The 21,220-nt window shown below is 37.2% G+C and overlaps 1 protein-coding gene across 1 annotated transcript in view; it reads left to right on the forward strand.

Annotated features, from left to right (window-relative positions):
* Positions 1-21,220, forward strand: part of PIK3C2A (phosphatidylinositol-4-phosphate 3-kinase catalytic subunit type 2 alpha) — a 75,802-nt gene that overhangs the window by 18,939 nt on the left and 35,643 nt on the right. The window contains exons 3-10 of the mRNA XM_052652576.1: positions 2,978-3,135; positions 4,567-4,687; positions 5,310-5,421; positions 6,591-6,670; positions 6,803-6,866; positions 17,112-17,255; positions 18,595-18,643; positions 18,724-18,934. Of these exons, the coding sequence (XP_052508536.1) occupies positions 2,978-3,135; positions 4,567-4,687; positions 5,310-5,421; positions 6,591-6,670; positions 6,803-6,866; positions 17,112-17,255; positions 18,595-18,643; positions 18,724-18,934 (939 nt within the window). The remainder of the gene's footprint in view (positions 1-2,977; positions 3,136-4,566; positions 4,688-5,309; positions 5,422-6,590; positions 6,671-6,802; positions 6,867-17,111; positions 17,256-18,594; positions 18,644-18,723; positions 18,935-21,220) is intronic.

Consider the following 21,220-nt stretch of genomic DNA (forward strand, 5'->3'; position numbering starts at 1 on the left):
TCAACTTTCTTATAAAGTAATATCAATTTAATTGAAAACCCTCACTTTTATATTTACCTTTTAAAACCCTCATTTTTATGTCTTCTGTCTTTCTGGTTTGGCTCTGTCTATATGTAACCTTAACTTGATAGCACATAGTATGAAATAAACCATAAAGGATTTTGGTATTTGCATAAAGATAATTAATTTCCTGAGCTATAGAGCCACATTAAGCAAACAAAGCCATTGCTTTGGTGATGATAGGGAAACGGACCCTGAATATTCATTGGAAGGACTGATATTAAAGCTCCAATATGTTGACCACCTGATGCAAACAGCTGTTTCATTGGAAAAGACCCTGATGCTGGGAAAGATGAGGGCAGGAGGAGAAGGGGGCAGCAGAGGATGAGATGGTTGGATGGCATCACCGACTCAGTGGACATGAGTTTAAGTAAACTCCAGGAGATAGTGAAGAACAGGAAAGCCTGGTGTGGTGCAGTCTGTGGGGTTGCAAAGAGTTGGACACAATTTAGCGACTGAACCAGGGAAATGGATGGTTTAAAGAAAATGAAAATTAGTATTAAAAAATGCTCTTTGTAGGTAATTACTTAAGAACATCAAACTACAATGTGTGGTTTAGAGTATTCATAAAATACTTTATCTAGTCTATTATATATAAAGTGAAAATTTACTCAGCAATTATCAGTTTACTAATTGATAATTAGTAATCTTCTTTTGTATATTTAAAAGTTCAGTTACAAACAGAACAAAAGAAGCCACAACTTGAAGCAGTCTGTAACCATCTTAGTTTTTTCTCAGTTCTTTTCTTTTTTCTAGGATTTCTTTGTTTATTTCTGGTCCTCATTGCTGCCCTTGGGCTTTCTCTAGTTTCAGGTGGAGGCTACTCTTTGTTGCCGTGTGTGCGTAGACTTCTCATTGTAGTGGCTTCTCTTGCTGTGGAGCACAGGCTCTAGCGCGTGCAGGCTTCAGGCTTCAACAGTTGGAGCACATGGGCTCTAGAGCACAGGCTCAGTAGTTGTGGCACATGAGCTTAGTTGCTCTGAGGCATGTGGGATCTTCCCAGTTCAGGGATTAAACCCATGTCTTCTGCATTGGCAGGTGGATTCTTTACCTCTGGGCCACCAGGAAAGCCCCAAGTGCAACTTTTATCACTATAATTTTTGTTCAGTAAATTCTTGTTTTCTGAGTTATAAGGAATTTCTGATTTTTCTTTTATCATCCTTAATGGTTTCTGAAAATTGAAGGCTTCCTTGGATATAAAGTTTGTTTTTTTTTTTTTTTTTTACCATTACATGTATAAGTTAGCGGGAGAAGGCAATGGCACCCCACTCCAGTACTCTTGCCTGGAAAATCCCATGGACAGAGGAGCCTGGTAGGCTGCAGTTCGTAGGGTCGCTAAGAGTTGGACTCGACTGAGAGACTTCTCTTTCACTTCTCGCTTTCATGTATTGGAGAAGGAAATGGCAACCCACTCCAGTGTTCTTGCCTGGAGAATCCCAGGGATGGCGGAGCCTGGTGGGCTGCTGTCTGCGGGGTTGCACAGAGTCGGACACGACTGAAGCGACTTAGCAGCATATTAGTTAGCTATGGATTTGCTGTGAGTATCTTATTTCATATTGTAGGAAATGAGAATACCAAATATGTGAGAAAAACCTTAGGCTAGATCCTATGAAGGTTTTGTCATGTTGCAGGGGCACGTGTTGCTTGACAACAAGCAAATATTTGAAGATAACCTGTCCACATCTAAAGGTGCATTTCCAATATCAATTTAAGTTTATTACTTTGTTACCTTTTTTTCAATTATATTTCTTTTTAATATTGGATCCTTTGTGGCACTTAAGATGACAGTGCAGAAACCAGATATATTCATTCACTCATTCATTTATTCAACAAGATTTTTATAGCACTGACCATGTACTAGACACTATTCTGAATGTCCTTAAAAACTTCATTTACATAATTCTCACAACAAACCCATGAAGTTAGTATTATCCCCAGTTCATAGAAGAGGAAACTGAAGCAACAAGGTGATTTGTAACTTAAGATTACACAGTAGTAAGTAGTAAAATCAGGATTTCAAGTTGAGTAGACTGACTATAGAAACTGTGCATGACTATAGAAGCTGTGCAACTTATACTTGTTGCCTCTTCAGAACCTTTCTTATTGTCAACTCAGACTATTTTAGTCTGTTCCAATCACTGATTATTTTAATCTCTACATGGTAGTGAATAGGTAAAACTTACAGCATTCATTCCATATACAGCCCTATGAAAAGATGTGAGGATTGGAACTTGTCCTCTAACTTCCAGAAGAAAGTCAGTTAAAGGAAGTCCACAAGTTTAAAGAGGCATCAAATCCTCCTTTGTCTTCAGATAACAGAAGGGCTATCTGGAGATGAGCTGTACACCTGGCTCATATATTTAAACTATTTTGCTACTGTGAATACCAAGAATACTTCACAGATAATTTTTTGCCATTCCCTATTCACTTTGAGGGAATAAAGCCCTCATAGCACAGTAAAAACTGATTGCCTATGTTTTTCTATCACGCTAAACAACCAAAATCAATATGTAAGAGAAAGGACGTTAGAAGAAAAGATTTTTAAAGGACAACAAATTTTCTATCCTTCTGGCAATTACAGTTTAGGGCTATCACCTGTATCATGGTTCATTAAAAATGTATCATTTTGTGAAATTACACTGCTTAACAAAAAATCAGAAACAGAGAAACTCATTTAATGTGTATCCAGTGTGTGCTTGGTTAATGTTGATAGCATTATGTTGAAGTACTTAATCTCTTTTCTTGGATTCCTTTCATTTAAAAGGCAGACAGGAGTCCATTCATTGCATTTCTCCTGAGCTGCTCTAGAATTGGACAAAAACACAGAACTGAATGGCTGTAAGCATGCAAAGCCTTATTCAGGGCTCTCAAATGCAGCTTTCAAAAGAGAATTTAATTTCTTCTTTTTTGTGGCTAGATTGAAGACCAACTTTCCATATACCAATCACTGCACAAATCGGGGCTATTTGTTAAGTCCAGTCACAGTGCAAAGAAACATATGTGGAGAAAATGCTAGCGTGAAGGTCTCCATTGAAATTGAAGGATTTCAGCTACCAGTTACCTTTACATGTGATGGTAGGTTCATAGTTCCCAAACCATCTTGTTTTGCTCATGTTAGAAAGAAAATGTTTAATATGTTAGTGTTATTCTTTTAATAAAGTGACTCTTTTGTCATTAGGTTTTTTTTTTTTTTAGTGTGTGTGGTGAAATACTTAATATGCATTAGTTATCCTTTTCCAGAAATTGGCATTCATATGGGTAGTTTTTTGGTATGGATTAGTGAGAAGGTTTACCTTTATAACTACATATTTCTTTGAAAAGTGTTGAGTATCTTGGTTAATGTGGCTCTTGGCCAAAACCTGAAAGCATTAGCTAGAAAGGTTAATTATGTTCTTATTCCTTATATTCTAAAAGAAGACTTATTCTTTTTAAACATCCCTTAAATTTTGATTTAGGGGATCATTAAAGTATTCAGTAAGAATTAGTACTAAAATTGAAGGAAATAATGGTCCATAACTTCTTGATTGAAATAAGCATTGGTAAGCCTTGAGAGCAAGTGTTTTAATTTGTATCAAAGTTTTACTTGATATATCAAGATTTGATTCATTTAAAAAATATATCAAATGCCTATTGTTTGGCTCTATAAATGTACACTTTTATAATGTACATCTATGTTAAGAAATGTAACCACATTATGGTAGAAGTGCTTTGTGTGTTTAAATGATAACTGTTATGTGTTCAGAAATGTAGCTATTGTGTTAGATAGAGGTTTTATGGCCTTTTCTGTCAAGCTATTGATTTTTATGAATTTTGAATATAGTCATTGTCTTCTAAAATAAGAGCTCTAAGTATAGAAATAGGTTACTTGTAATGGTTTGTAATCTTGGTATCCAGCTATTGCAGAGTATGGTAATTAAATAATAGGTCCTACTTGCTACGTTTTTATTCTTTATTGGAAATTTTACCAGGCAAATGTCAGCTGTTTAAAATGGTGATTCTTTTTCCTTATAATTTGGTTTAAATAATTGCTTGCTAGGTACTGCTATATGTTATCCTCTTTGGAGGAGTCTGTAAAACAGAGGTGGCTTTTTTAGCTTAGATATGCCCTGTCTAATACAATAACGACTAGCCACATGTGGGATTACTTGAAATATGGCTAATATAAATTGAGATGTTCTATAAGTGTAAAATACACACTGGATTTCAAAGACTTGGTTTGAAAAGAGAATGTAAGATATCCTATTAGTAAATTTTAACTACCAGTTGCTATATATTGAAATGACATTTTAAATATATTAGTTTAAATAAAACATATTATTGAAATTAGCTTCTTCTGTTTCTTTTTACTTTCTTCAATGTGAGTACTAGAAATTTTTTAATTATATATGTGACCTGCATTATATTTCTCTTATACAGTACTGTTTTAGACTGTGAGAAATAGTCTGAATAGGTATATACTTCAGAGTTAAATGAGTAAAATGAAAATAATGACTAACTCTTTTACAGTGAGTTCTACTGTAGAAATCATTATAATGCAAGCCCTTTGTTGGGTACACGATGACTTGAATCAAGTAGATGTTGGCAGCTATGTTCTGAAAGTTTGTGGTCAAGAGGAAGTGCTACAGAAGTAAGTTTTTTCATTTAATTACTGAGCAATATTTTTGGAAATTTCATTTTAATGGGTTAGATTAAAAAAATTTTCAAGTTAAATTTATAATCTAAAGCCACATTGGGTTCCAGTGATTTGATTTGTTGGGTCAATTAACTTATATTTAGATATGCATTATCTGACATGATCTTGCCCTTAAGAAGCTGATAGTCTTAGATGGGAAGAATGGTGGGTAATTGGTTGATGGATGCATTTAATTTTTTTTCTTTCTGCAGAGAGGCAATAGTTACTTCATTATGAACTCCATTTTCCTTTTGTGGCATGTAGTATTTCTTTAGCTACAATGTTTCGCTGTGATTTCCCTTTAGTTGCCTGAAAATATCATTATATGAATCTTTTTCTGAACCTACCAGAAATTCTCTGTCCCTGTTTTTTTCCCTTCTTTGTCTTCATCTTCTTTCTTCTTTGCTTTAACTCTTGTAGAATTATTCCTCTATTTAAATGCTCTTATTTGATTTAAAAATCTTTATTTTGTCATCCTCTTCAATTTCTGATGCATAAACAATTTATATTTACTCTCTGTCTATTATTTCTAATTTGAGGAGAATAATGTTGATGAATAACTAATATATTTTAACAGTAATCATTGTCTTGGAAGTCATGAACATATTCAAAACTGTCGAAAATGGGACACAGAGATTAAACTACAACTTTTGACCTTCAGCGCAATGTGTCAAAATCTGGCCCGAACAGTAAGTGTATACTCTATACTGAATTGCATTCGGTTGAATCTGAATAACTTTGTTAATCAGCCAGTTTGCAGTTTGTACCTTCTTCAGGAGATTTGGGTTTGACTGCAAGTGAGGAACTCTCTATTTACTTCCTATGGAAGTCTTTATAGCAGATGGGGGGAATCTTTCAATCATGGAGGTTTAGGTAGCATAATACTCAGAGCTGGAGGCATGTGTGAAAATCAAAGTTTTATAAGAGTTTGACTTGTAATAGTTTTATACAAGTTGCACAATGAAAACATCAGCATCAGTCAAGGAGAACTGAGGAAAAAAGATTTTGAATGCTAAATATTGATTGGGGGGAGAAAAAGATACATATTGACATTTGCACCAAACTGAGGAAAATATATTATTTTTCACCACATGAAAACTAATTCTCTGTTCTAAAAGTATAGTACTTTATTTTGAGGTTAAAGCAAAACAGAATATAAGAATTTAGGCCATTTTATTTCTTGATGAATTTTAATGTGTAAAGAGAGATAATCTTCATTTGGTAGACTTTGGGGAAGAAAAATATCTGTCATTTCTGCTATCTCTTTTCTTTATTTTCCTCAGTTTTGCTCCTATGTTAGGTAGAGTTTATTTCACTTGGGTGAAAACTGTTTCACAAAATTCAGAACATTTTATCATATCATTAGTAACTTTTCTTTTCAGTTTCCTAAGGAGCGATGTTCTTCAGTACTTTGCATAGTAAGGGTTATGGTTGAAAAGACCAGAACCTCACTTATTGAGGGTGAGGTAGAAGGAAATTTGATTATCATTAGAAAATATAATGCAGAAATTTAGATATCTCTTCTCATCTGGTTCCCACCTCACCTTCATTTGGCTGTCAGCCATCTTTAAAAGTGTTTTTAGCTCTCCATTCTCTCTCTGTAGAACAGAAGTGGTTTTCCTTTGAAAAAATTTACATATCAGAAACTAGACTTCAAAGTATTTATGTTTTTCCCACTTAAAAAACAGGTGTTTTAGAAGACAGTCACTTTTTTGAGTCAGTTATAAATATTTAAAGCCTCAGTTCTGAAAAATCACTTTCTTTTCAAGAGTTTATCACATGCTTAATCCTATTTAACTTGGCAACAGAAAGACTAACTAATGGATTTCATTATTTGATAAATGTATGTGTTATTTAGGCGGAAGATGATGAAACACCTGTGGATTTAAACAAACACCTGCATCAAATAGAAAAACCTTATAAAGAAGTCATGACGAGGTGTGGCATCTAAAACATTAATTTCATATTTTCAAACTTTACTTTTGGATGTGAATGCATTTATTTTGGTAAATAAAACAATCATTCTTGTATATAGTATCTTTCAGCCACAATAACTGTTCTTCATTTTAGACATCCTGTTGAAGAACTTTTAGATTTGTATCACAATCAAGTGGAGTTGGCTCTTCAAATTGAAGTAAGTTCTAATTCATATTTTGGCATGATGGTTTAAAGATTCTTTTCTCTGTATTCTCTTAAATACTAGTGTTGAAATTGGATTAAATATTTTCGAAGGACTATTTAAACTATATTCTTGATGTTGCTATTTGAGAACTTGTTTTCTGATCCAACATATTAATAGAAATTTAGTACTTGGGTTACTTCAGCTTTATTACTAAGAGGAACCTTCAGTTCAATTCAAAAAGCATTTATTGAATGCTTGCTAGATGCTGGGGTTATGAAAATGAGTGACCTGAGCCCCACCTACCAAGAACTTAAACAGACTTAAATAGAATTTCAGTATAGTAAATGTAGAATAGGGGTATGCATTGAGGTTTTTTGAGAGATCAAACAAGGGCACTTTTCCAGTCAACTTGAGAGTTCAAGGAAGAGGCCTCTAAGAAAGGATGTTGCCAAGTCTTAAATGGTGTGAGTTAGCTAGAAGATAGTTGGAAAGGGCATGTGAACAAAAGTATATAGGTGTGAAACATATGGGGAAGTATAAGCACTTATCTAATACAGAGTATGAAGTGAAGATTGAAAGATGACATTGGAGATAGGTCAGTATAAATTACCACCCTGTAATCCATATTATGTTTTACTTTATTCTCCAGATCAGGGGGCTGTGTACAGTCCACTTCCAATTCTTGTAAATAAAAATTTGGCGGGGCACAGCCACATCCATTTGTTTACATGTTTTGAATGACTGCATCTGTGCTCTAATACTAAAGTTGAGTAGTTGGGACAGAGACCATATGCCCTGCAAAGCCTAAACAAGTTACTATTTTCATTTTATAGGAAATGTTTGCTGACCCCTTCTGTAATCATTTAAGGTGTTATTTAAGGTGTTTTAAGCTAAGGGTAGGAAGTGGAGTAGGGTAGAGTGGTTGACTTGTTTAATCTTGAACTTTGAAGTCCCTCTGCCTAAACAAAGTTAAATTTAGGGTTGCCAGGATTGGTCTCAGGGAGACTGCTTAGGCAAGACTTTTTATAGGTCTAGGTAAAAGACAGGCTTCCCTGGTGGCTCAGTGGTAAAGAGTCCACCTGCCAATGCAGGAGATGTCGATTCAGTCCCTGGGTCAGGAAGATCCGCTGGAGAAGAAAATGGCAACCCACTCTAGTATTCTTGTTTGAGACATCCTATGGACAGAGGAGCCTGGTAGGCTGTAGTCCGTGGGGTCATGAAAGAGTCGGACATGACTTAGCGACTAAACAACAACAGCAGGTAATATATAATGAGTATGGTGACAGTAAAGAGAAGGGACTGATTAACGATATTTAGGAGATAAAATTGGTTAGATTTTGATAGATAATGAGATATAAGTGAAGAAGAAATAGTGTAGGATGACTTCCAGATTTCTAGCTACTAGTAAATATTTTTTATCAGTATATAATTATGTCAATTTATTTAATAGATATTTACTGAATTCTCTCTCAAGTCACTGTTATAGGTGCTGAGCATATAACAGTGGACAAAAGAAACTGTAATCCTTGCCCTTTAGAGAATTTACATTCTAGTTAGAGGAAACAAAAGTTTAGTAATAAACTGGCAAGGTATATATCAGGTGGTAAGTGCTATTAGAGAAAAATAAATGGGGAGGGTAATGTTGCAATTTCAAATAAGATAATCAGAGAAGGGCTCATTGAGAAAATGAATTTGAGTAAATTACCGGAGAAGAGGGGAAGAAGCTACCTGGTTATCTGGGGAAGGGGTATGTCTGGTATATAGAAGGTCTGCCAGGCTAGACTAGAATGAGCAGAGGGGCAAGAGTAGAACCAAATCAGTGAGGAGAGAGAATGATGGCTTAGACCAGAGTGATAGTAGTAAAAGTGATGAAAAGTTAACGCTCGGAAGATTTACCAATAGATTGGATGTAGAACGTGAGAGAGAGAAATGCGTAACTTCAGTATTTTCTACCTGGGCGTTTTGAGTGAGAGGTAGAAGACTGAGAGAGCAGGTTTATGGGGAAGATCTGAACTCGGTTTGGACACTGTGTTTGAGATGACTGTTATTCATCCAAATAGTGATATTGAATAGATAGATGGATATGAATCTGGAATTTAATGTAGGAGATCCAGGCTGGCGATAATAAACTGGGGAATCATCAGAATATAAATATTTTGCAGCCCTAAAACTGGATGCTGGGAGGGATTGGGGACAGGAGGAAAAGGAGACAACAGAGGATAAGATGGCTAGATGGTATCACCGACTTGATGGACGTGAGTTTAAGTGAACTCCAGGAGATGATGATGGACAGGGAGGCCTGGCGTGCTGTGATTCATGGGATCACAAAGAGTTGGACACGACTGAGCGACTGAACTGAACTGAAAACTGGATAAGATCACCAAGAAAACCATTGCAGGCAGAGCAAAAGAAGTTTAAGGACAGAGCCATGGGTGTATCTTCCATCTTAGAAGAAAACAAGAAGTCCACATTCCTCTGTAGCAGTCACCCAGCGTAGCAAACCTCTTGAAAGTTAGTCTGTTTTTTCTCCTTATACTTCCTCTCTTCTCATTTTCTTGTGTACCCACTCCAATCAAGCTTTCATTCTCAACAGTTCTCTGAAACTGCACTTAAGATCATCAAGGGCTTCAAGGGTCACAGTTCCAGTAATGAGTTCCTAGTCTGTCTTTTTCTCTACTGTTCTATAGTATAGAGTTGATTGTTTCTTCCTTCTTGAAATACTCCTATGGCTTCTGGGATATCACATTCTTGGTTCTCCTACTTCCAGTGTCTGCTCTGTTTTCACTCATACTTGTAGCTTTGTGATCTCCTTATCTTCCTGACCTCTAAACATTAGAATGCCTGGGGCTCTCAGTTCTAGGACCTCTTTTTCTCTCTGTATTCCCACTGTAGGTGATCTTTTTTAATCTGTAGGTGATCTTTTTAGGCTTCCCTAGTGGCTCAGACGGAAAGAGTCCACCTCAGTTCTGTCAGTTCAGCGGCTCAGTCGTGTCTGACTCTTTGCCACCCCATGAATCGCTGCATGCCAGGCCTCCCTGTCCATAACCAACTCCCGGAGTTTACCCAAGCTCATGTCCATCGAGTTGGTGATGCCATCCCATCCATCTCATCCTCTGTCGTCCCTTCTCCTCCTGCCCCCAATCCCTCCCAGCATCAGAGTCTTTTCCAATGAGTCAACTCTTTGCATGAGGTAGCCAAAGTATTGGAGTTTCAGCTTTAGCATCAGTCCTTCCAATGAATACCCAGAACTGATCTCCTTTAGGATGGACTGGTTGGACCTCTTTGCAGTCCAGGGGACTCTCAAGAGTCTTCTCTAACACCACAGTTCAAAAGCATCAATTCTTCAGCACTCAGCTTTCTTCACAGTCCAACTCTCACATCCATACATGACTACTGGAAAAACCGTAGTCTTCATGGACCTTTGTTGGCAAAGTAATGTCTCTGCTTTTGAATATGCTATCTAGGTTGGTCATAACTTTGCTTCCAAGGAGTAAGTGTCCTTTCATTTTGTCACTGCAATCACCATCTGCAGTGATTTTTGGAGCCCAAAAAAATAAAGTCTGACACTATTTCCACTGTTTCCCAGAAAGTGATGGGACTAGATGCCATGATCTTCGTTTTCTGAATGTTGAGCTTTAAGCCAACTTTTTCACTCTCCACTTTCACTTTCATCAAGAGGCTTTTGAGTTCCTCTTCACTTTCTGCCATAAGGGTGGTGTCATCTGCATATTTGAGGTTATTGATATTTCTCCCGGCAATCTTGATTCCAGCTTGTGCTTCTTCCACCCCAGTGTTTCTCATGATGTAGTCTGTATACAAGTTAAATAAGCAGGGTGACAATGTATAGCCTTGACGTACTCCTTTTTCTGTTTGGAACCAGTCTGTTGTTCCATGTCCAATTCTAACTTTTGCTTCCTGGCCTGCATACAGGTTTCTCAGGAGGCAGGTCAGGTGGTCTGGTATTCCCATCTCTTTCAGAATTTTCCACAGTTTATTGTGATCCACACAGTCAAAGACTTTGGCATAGTCAATAAAGCAGAAATAGATGTTTTTCTGGAACTCTCTTGCTTTTTCAGTGATCCAGCGGATGTTAGCAATTTGATCTCTAGTTCCTCTGCCTTTTCTAAAACCAGCTTAAATATCTGGAAGTTCATGGTTCACGTATTACGGATGCCTGGCTTGGAGAATTTTGAGCATTACTTTACTAGCGTGTGAGATGAGTGCAATTGTGCAGTAGTTTGAGCATTCTTTGGTATTGCCTTTCTTTGGGATTGGAATGAAAACTGACCTTTTCCAGTCTTGTGGCCACTGCTGTGTTTTCCAGATTTGCTGGCATATTGAGTGCAGCACTTTCATAGCATCATCTTTCAGGATTACCCTAGGGGCTTCCCTAGTGGCTCAGTTGTAAAGAATCCACCTAGAATGCAGGAGACCTGGGCTTGATCCCTGGGTTGGGAAGATCCCTTGGAGGAAGGACCATCTACCCTCTCCAGTACTCTTGGCTGGAGAATCCCATGGACAGAGGGGCCTGGTGGGCTACAGTCCACGGGGTCGCAAAGAGTCGGACACGACTGAGCAACTAACACTTAAATACGCTACCTAGGTTGATCATCACTTCAGATTCAGATGTCTGATACTTAACTTTTTATATAAATGTCTAACATCTCAAGTTTAAGATGCATAAAACCATGTTTTTATGCTACCCTTTATATCTATTCATCAGTCTTCCCCTTCTTAATAAAATGGCCACTCTGTCCTTCCATTTGCTCAGGCCAAAACTTTGGAGTCATTTTTGATTTCCCAAGAAAAAGATATTTCACATCTCACATTTCTCTCAACTTTACCTCAGAAATACATTTAGAATGTGACAGTTCTCCACTACCAGAGCTATACTCCTAGTTAACCACAAGAGTTAACAGCAATTGCCTGCTGGTCTTCCACCTTCTGCCTGTTCTTCTGTAGCCTGTCTTCAATAGGCAAACAAAATTATATTTTAAAAACAAATCACTAAATGCAGTGTGGTATCCTGGATCGTATCATGGAAGAGGAGAAATACATTTGGAAACATTGGTAAAATCTGAATAAAGTCTGCTGTTTAGGTAATAATAATGTAGTGAGTGTTAATGTCTTCGTTTTGACAAATTTAACATGGTTATATAAGAAGTTACTTAACCAGTTTCCTTTAATGTTGAATGAGAACTTTCTCTACTATTCTTGTAAATCTAAAATTGTTCCAAAATAAAAAAATTATTTTTAAAAATGAATATAAGCACAGAAAGCAAATTAAAATGAGAGAAAATCAAAACCAAAAAATGGTTGTTTGAAAAGATTAATCAAATTTATAAACCCTTAAGAATATTAAATCATGCCACTATTTTGTTTAATATGCTGTTTACCATCTCAGTGAAATTTAAATCTTAATTATGATTTCAAGGTGGCTCAGATGGTAAAGACCCAGGTTCGATCCCTGGGTTGGGAAGATCTCCTGGAGAAGGAAATGGCAACCCACTCCAGTATTCCTGCCTGGAGAATCCCAGGGACAGAGGAGCCTGGTAGGCTACAGTCCGTGGGGTCGCAAAGAGTTGGATGACTGAGTCACTTCACTTCACTTCACTTCACTTCACACGTTCTGAGCTCTGATGGCTTCCTACCCCTTTCTTTAAATGTGTGTGTGTGTGTGTTTTCTTTTCCTTTTTCTTTTTTAAACTGGAGTGGGGTTGCCATTTCCTCCTCCAGGGGATCTTCCCAACCCAGGGATCAAACCTGCATCACCTGGAATACTCTAAATAGTGTTTTTTTAAAAATATATTTTATTTATTTGGCAGCACCAGATCTTAGTTGCAGCATATTACATGTTTTTTAGTTGAGGCAGGCAGGATCTAGTTCCCTAGCAGGAAATGAACCTACACCCCATGCATCCCTGCTTTGTAGCCTGATGTCTTACCCGCTAGACCACAGGGAAAGTCCCTTCTACCCCTTTTCTTCCTTTGTTCTAGTTGACCTGCAGGTATGCTTCCCAACTGGGGCCTTTGTACTTGTTCCTTCTTCTTTTAATGCTATTTCTCCAGATACTTGGTTAACTTATTCTTTCAGTTCCTTAGGATCTGTGCTCTGATGTCTAATCAGAAAGCTCTTCACTCACCATCTAATTGGAAATAGCAAGTCTCTATCATATCTATTCCCCATATGTTGTATTGCTTTATTGAGATACAGTTTATGGATCATAAAATTTATCCATTTAATGTGTACAATTCAATGATTATTTTAGCAGATGAATCAGTTCAGTTCAGTTGCTCAGTTGTGTCCGACTCTTTGCGACCCCACAAATCGCAGCACGCCAGGCCTCCCTGCATCACCAACTGCCAGAGTTCACTCAAACTCACGTCCATCGAGTCGGTGATGCCATTCAGCCATCTCATCCTCTGTCATCCCCTTCTCCTCCTGCCCTCAATCCCTCCAAGCATCAGGGTCTTTTCCAGTGAGTTAACTCTTCACATGAGGTGGCCAAATATTGGAGTGTCAGCTTTAGCATCATTCCTTCCAATGAACACCCAGGACTGATCTCCTTTAGGATGGACTGGTTGGACCTCCTTGCAGTCCAAGGGACTCTCAAGATAGAGTTGTATAATTGTCATTACAGTGGAGTTTTAGAACATAAGTTTTCATGTGCTTCTTTCCACTCATTCTCCCATTCCCATCCTCAGCCCGAGACAACTTAATCTGGTTCCTATCTCAATAGATTTGCCTTTAATGGAGATTTCCTGTAAATGGAATCATACCCTGTGTAATCCTTTATATCTGATTTCTTTTACATATCATAGTGGTTTTTTTTAATTGAAGGATAATTGCTTTATAATATTGTGTTAGTTTCTGCTGTACAACAGTGTGAATCAGCTGAAAGTATACATATCCTCTTCCTCATGAGCCTCCTTCCCCTTTCCATCCTACCCATCTAGGTCATCATGGAGCACTGAGCCAAACTCCCTGTGTTAGACAGCAGCTTCCCACTAGCTAACTGTTTCATACCTACCATACTGTCTTAAGCTTTGTTTGTGTAATGTGTATCCATTGTTTTGTTTTATTGCTGAATCCTTCTGTTGTTTGGCTATACCATGTTTTATTTATCTAGTCACCCAGTAACTGACATCTTTAACTGTTTGTAGTTTTTGCTTTTATTTTTTAAAACTGTTTATTTAATTTTTGGTTGCTTTGCTTGGGCTTTCTCTAGTTTTGGTGAGTGGGGGCTACTCTCTAGTTCTGGTGCTTGGGCTTCTCATTGCAGTGGCTTCTCTTGTTTTGGGGTACAGGATCTAAGCACATGGGCTTCAGTAGCTGTGGCACGCTCGCTGGCTTAGTTGCTCTGCGGCATATGGAGTCTTCCTGGACCAGGCAGATGAACTCGTGTACCCTGCATTGGGAGGCAGATTCTTATCCACTGTACTACCAGGGAAGCCCCTATTTGCAGTTTTTGATTATTATGAATAATGCTGCTATAAACATTCATGTGTAAGTCTGTGTAGATGTATGTTTTAATTTCTCTTTAGGCAGGTTTATGGAAGAGATCAGGGAGTTGCAAAAGTTTTGATTCCTCCTGGTCTTAGTTTTCTAGGGATAAGATGTTAATTTATTTCACTAAAATGAAGCTAAATATTTTGAGGTAAGGAATAATGGTTTAGCTTCATAGGAAATAAAGCTGACCAAGCGCTTGTAAAAGGAATGTTAAGTGGCATGCAGATGCCTGCTGAAATCTGAGATGATTTGATCTTTAGGATTGTGAGCTATTCTGTAGATATAGATGCTGCCTGGTAGAAAAAGTAGAGAGGTCTCTGAGCTCAGAGAATAGATTTGGTCAGAATGAGAGTGTGTGGGCTGGAAGCAAAGGAGACTGTGATCAGAATATGATACTGTTGTTAAGATTCTGATAGGGCACACAGTTTGGGGGTTGAAAATGTTGTGAATTTGCCACATGGACAGTTAACTGAGGCGTCTTTTAGGGTATAGGATAGAAAGTCAGATAAATGTCCAGAGCAAAAATAAGGCAAATAGTAGAGGAAATAATCACATGCCAGTAGCAAGGCAGATCAGTCAGACACGGGCTAAGTCATGCAACAGAAACTATAGTAGATTTTTGAACAGGGAAACTTAAAGAATTGTTAATTAATAAAAGGTAGTTAATTACTATAAGGAATAAAAGAGGGCTAAAGCAGGAGTTGCATATTAATGCCAAATCTGGCCATTAACCCAGTTTCGTAAATAAAGTTTTATTGGAACACAGGCATGCTCATTAATTTATATATTAGAAAGTGAAAGTGAAGTCGCTCAGTTGTGTCTGACTCTTTGCAACCCCATGGACTGTAGCCAACCAGGCTCCTCAGTCCATGGGATTTTCCAGGCAAGAATACTGGAGTGAGTTGCCATTTCCTTCTCCAGGAGATCTTCCGGACCCAGGGATTGAACCCAGGTCTCCCATATTGTAGGCAGATGTTTTACAGTCTGGGCCACCAGGGCCTCAATTTATATATTACCTATGTCTGTTTTCATGCAGAGTTGAATTGTGACAGACTATTTGGCCTACAAAACCTAAAACATTTGCTCTCAGGTCTTAAAATAGTGCCAGCCTTGCTCTAAGAGGTCTAGAAGTAACAGGTGCCAGGTGCAAAGAAGCAGTCATCAAGTACAGGTTGAGGAACAGTGGATAGTGAAGGAACTTTGAGGATTTATGATAGAGCCTCTTCCCCAACCCCAGGCTGAAATTCAGCCTCTTTGCAGTGGGTATGGCTGTGTTGCCTATGGCAAAGAAACTTGTTAGTGCCTCAGATGGGAAGAGCGTGGCCTGAGGGTGCAGCTGGAGCTGATCTTTGAGGACCACTGGGCTTCCATACTGAATTTTAAAACGGAGGACTGGAACCCTGATGAAAATATCTTCCTGCTGCTCTTGCCTTTGAGTGTCCTTTCACTGCTCTCTAGTCACAACACCTAACATTGTGCTGGCTGGCAAGGAGGATTGTTTATAAGGTCTAGTCCTAGAATTACAAAGGAGAGCAAAGGGTAGATTTGGAATTGGTGCACAATAAATTGATCACTGCCACATAAAAATGATGGAGAATAGTATAGGAGAATGACATGAGCCTCAGAGGTTTTTGCATGAAAGTGGAAGAATAAAAGAAAGTAGAAACACACGGAAGCCTTCAGGATCTGAGGACTGCAAGGTAATTAGATATTTGAGAAAATGAGGCGGTTTCATTTAAGCATGCACACAAAGAGAACATTTGGTGTAGCCAAGCCCCAAAGCTGGAAAATTTTAAATTTTTAAGGGATTGTACAGTACTGAGTTTCAGTCCTTTCTAGCAGTACTTGGCATTTAAGTTTGGCATAAGTATTTTATGAATTAATTCATTATATAAAAATGTTTCTTAATGAGATGTACTCTAAAATGATGGGGTAGTGGAGAAGGATTTTTAAATCATCCTCATCATGTAAATTATTTTATAATGTATTTGTACATGTATAATAGTACTTTTGATTCATGGTAAAATGGACTGTGGTTGAATAGTAAGGAAGGATTGTGCTCACAAGTGTTTTCATCAGATAAACTTAGAAAGTGAATGTTGTATAGATTTAAATGTTGCTGAAAAGTTGACTCACTTTTAGTAACTGTGATCTTTTAGTAACTTTTAGTAACTCTAATCTCATTAGAGATTGGTCACAAATTAATTGGTCTCCGTGTGGGATTTTTTGTTTTTTTTTTTTGGTCTCTGGTTTTTGATACCAAAATTTTGCAGGAGAGTGAGAACTGTTTTTAGTGTGGAAATTATTCCCAAATGAAAATTTAAAAGATGACTCAAGGTTTTTAATGATTTCAGTATTTGTTAGTAATTTATTGCTTTCGCTTCTGATTCTAATGAGAAATTAAAAGGGATTTGCATGTGAACAATTGTATCAGGCAAAGTGAAAATTAACCAGGCCTGCTTTTTCCTACTTCAAAGTAAAATATGTAATTGGCACTTCCCTGACAGTTCAGTGGTTAAGACTCAGTGCTTCCACTGCAGGGGTGTGGGATCCCTGGTGGGGGGAGGGGGTGAAAACAAAGTTAATTATGTAATTGAAAAGCTATCTTGTTTCTTTTCTTTTTCATCATAAAAACGTAAAGGATACCTGTTCTTAGGCACATCTAAAATGTTTGCTTTTTCCCTCATCCCTAAAATTGATCCTTAAAATTCCACATACTTATGTTTATTTTACTTTTTATTTTTAAAGAATCAGCACAGAGCAGTAGATCAAGTAATTAAAGCTGTAAGAAAAATTTGTGGTGCTTTAGATGGTGTGGAGACTCTTGCCATTACAGAATCGGTAAAGAAGCTAAAGAGAGCAGTAAATCTTCCAAGGAGTAGAAGTGCTGAAGTGAGTATTTTTTAGTAGTTAGCATTTTATCACATGCAAATGTGTACATAAGTGAGCATCTGTCATTTAAACTGGAAAATTTTTGCTTCTACTAGACAAAATGTTACCATTAACTCTAGCTTTTACTTTTGAGCTGATTTGGTCACTTATTTGGTAAGGTGAGGGAATCTCCAAGAGGAGATGGACAGCCTTGAAGAACTTTGTGAGAGTTGACATTGAATAAATGGATATCCAGCTAAACTTTTTGTGTGTAGAGGAGAAACTCTGGCAAAAATGAGTTGGTTGAAGATTTTAAGGTAATACTGCCTTTGAAGGAGCTGAATATTAATAGCTAACATTTCTCCCTCTGGATGAAAATGTCCATGGTTGTCAATGGGGAAGTTCTGCTTTGGAGTAAACCTCCTTCCTATTGGAAAGACCCAGAAGTCTCAGTAATAGTGACTTAAATTGCCTCAGAAGCAACCAGATTAGGAGCCCTCACTTGATATCACACTGTTGCATTTAGTAAAAGTCCTCCGTGTGGTATTTTCCACGGGGATTTAATTAACTGTTCAGAGGGATGTTCATAGCTCTGATTGGAAGGATGAAAGAAGGATCACAAGACATGATAAATTTCAAGAAAGGAAAAGTTATGTTGATGGTATGTTCTTCAACAAATGTCTGGGAAATAGCTCAATCCATTTATTGTCTTAAAGACCCTATCCATATGGTATACAGAAATATGAGTCTCTCGTGTTTTGTTAGTTTGTTCTTATTATATGCTTGTCTTTTAGAAATTAAAAAAACACCTGGAATCATTTGGAGGCAATAAAATGCCATGGTCCTAATGCTGTCTGAGGCTTCTATTCATTATATTCATTTGCTGGGTAAATGAGCAGAGAATAGGAGACTAACTCAGTTCAAATAATTATAAGAGCTTTTTTGAGACACTAAATGGTAATAAGTAGGTTTCCAGTTTCTTTAAGGATATACTTACGCTAATTGTAGAGCAAGTAATGAAAATAAAATACTGTATTAATATATTTACCACATTTGAGTTTCAAATATTAATTACCAAAAAATGGTTTGATGAGACAGATTTTGCTGAGTTTATTTTGCAGTACTTTTCATTTATTGCATGATTTTCTTGATATTGAAAGTATCTTTTTATTTGGTTTGGGGCATTCACTTTCTTTTTGCATTCTTTTTTATTGTTTTATTAATTCTTCAGACACTTGGGAAGTTTCTCCAGTGAAGGATTTCTTTGGTATAGAGTTTAATAAGTGTATTGAAATTAAAAGTAAGCATTTTATATTCCATCATGGGTGATTTTCTGACTAATTTGTATGTGTGTAAGCAGGTGACTTCACTGTCTGGAGTAGGAGACATTAACAGGAGTTCAAGTAGGGGTATGTATTTAAGTTCCTTAAATTTTAGGAGTAATTGTTGCTTTTGCAGATAATTATATTAACAATTTCTTTAAATCTAGGCTCACTGAATCCTGAAAATCCTTTTCAAGTAAGCATGGACCAGTTAACTGCAGCAATTTATGATCTTCTCAGACTCCATGCAAATTCTGGTAGAGGTTCTGTAGATTGTGCCCAAAGTAACAGAAACATTAAGGAAGCATGGACTACAACAGAACAGCTCCAGTTTACAATTTTTGCTGCACATGGTATTTCAAGTAACTGGGTATCAAAGTAAGTAGCTATTTAGAAGAAGATATGTACAACTTTACCTGGAGGCTAATATAACCTTGTAAAACATCAGCATCCACTGTTACCTTGGTCTTTAAATGGATACTCGATCCATCAAATACCTTCGTGTTTTTTCTAAGAATTACAGAGATGTTTGATGCTGTTAGTAAATATTACTATCACTCCCACTACATGCAGAAAAAGCAGGAAAATATGTTTAAACTAACAAGGGCAAATGTTAATAAATTAGTTAATTTATGACTGATGTTTCTGGCTTGCCTTTAGAACCAGGGTGGTGGGACTAGACTTTTTTAGCACATTTATTTTTCCTCTTCAGTAGTTTTTACAGTTTACTCTTGTTAGACTTTGAAGTCTACAAGGGCATATTTCTTTTGTTGAATTTTTAGTATGCGTTTTTCTTTTGTTTTTTGTTTTTTGGTCAATAACAAAAAGTTTGCCACCTTCAGCTTATCTGGAAATGACCAGTATAAACTGAAAAGTCCAAATTGAATATATTTAATGAAATAATTTTTAGAACAGTTTAATGCTATAAAATAAAGCCAAGTTGTTGCTGTTGTTCAGTTGCTAAGTCATCTCTGACTCTTTTCGACCGCATAGACTGCAGCATGTTAGGCTTCCTATCCTTCAGTATCTCCTGGAGTTTTCTCAGATTCATGTCCATTGAGTCAATGACACTATCTAACCATCTCATCCTCTGCCGCTCTCTTCTCCTCTTGCCTTCAATCTTTGCCAGCATCAGGGTTTTTTCCAGTGAGTCAGTTCTTTGCACCCGGTAGCCAAAATATTGGAGCTTCAGCTTCAACATCAGTCCTTCCAATGAATATTCAGGGTTAATTTCCTTTAGGATTGACTGGTTTGATCTCCTTGCTGTCCAAGGGACCCTCAAGAGTCTTCTCCAGCACCACAGTTCAAAGGCATCAATTCTTCAGCACTCAGCCTTTATGGTCCAATTCTCACATCCGTACATGACTACTACTGCTACTACTACCAGCCTAGTTATGAGATACCAAATGTAAATTCTGCTTTAGAACATAAACTGAACATTAGATACTATATAATATAATGACTTGAAAGTGGTATATTAATTCATTCAATAAATATTTACTGAACACCATCTGTAGGCAGTGTGCTTAGTACTAGGGACTCGGCAGTTAAAAAGGCAGCAGAAAATCTTTGCCCTCTTGGAACTTGCATTTTGATGGGTACTATTGCTGTCTTAAGGTATTTCATTCTTTTAAATAGTTACAAGGATAATATTATCCATATTCTTCATACCAAAAAATGTATATACACAAATTTAGGGACACTAATGAGAACAAATACTCAGCAGAAGACAATGCAGTGATAATTAAAATGAATGTTTTTTTCCCCCCATGCTGTACAGCTTTTGGGATCTCAGTTCCCAGACCAGGGATTGAACCCAGGCAGTGGTAATGAAAGCCCGTATTTGAAACTACTAGGCCACCAGGGAACTCCCAATACAATGCTGATTTTAAAAGAGGTTGAAAAAAGCAATCAAATAGCTTACATGAACTAGTGAGATTAGATTTGAAATATATTTTGAATGATAAACAGATTGTATGAACAAAATGGATGAACAAAATGTTTAAGTAAGTTAGAATACTAGCAGTAAATTAGAATACTAGTAGAATACAGTTTTATTGAACCTGAAACTCCCTACAAGATTGCCTGACTGTATATTACCCAGCTCAGTAATTGTGGCAGTTAGGGACTAAATCATTGCTTTCCATTACAGTAGCATCTGTCCCCATGGATGGTGCTGCTGCAGCTAAGTCGCGTCAGTTGTGTCCGACCCTGTGTGACCCCACAGATGGCAGCCCACCAGGCTCCTCTGTCCCTGGGATTCTCCAGGCCAGAATACTGGAGTGGGTTGCCATTTCCTTCTCCTCATGGATGGAACCCTCCTAATCAGGAAGATCAGCTCAGTGCAGCTCAGGCCCATGCACCATTAATATGGTAAACTGACTCTACTTCAGTGGCTCACCAAAGGAAAATGGCACCTAGAAGTATGCTTATATTGTTACTTCCTAGAATGAATATACCTAGAAATGAGGAATTATTCAGTGTCATTTAACTAAAATTTAATGCTGGTAACTAACTGTTACCAAATAGAGATAAATTCTCCAGTTGGTATCAATATAGCTCCTTTAGACTGACACCTGGGAATATATGTTCCCTTCTGTATTCCCTCTGCTCTGCCTCTGTTTTTGTAGGATTTGCAATAGTTAAATTTTAGATGTTTTTCCA

The sequence above is a fragment of the Budorcas taxicolor genome, chromosome 15 (genome assembly GCF_023091745.1).
Source record: "Budorcas taxicolor isolate Tak-1 chromosome 15, Takin1.1, whole genome shotgun sequence".
In the NCBI taxonomy this organism is placed as follows: domain Eukaryota; kingdom Metazoa; phylum Chordata; class Mammalia; order Artiodactyla; family Bovidae; genus Budorcas; species Budorcas taxicolor.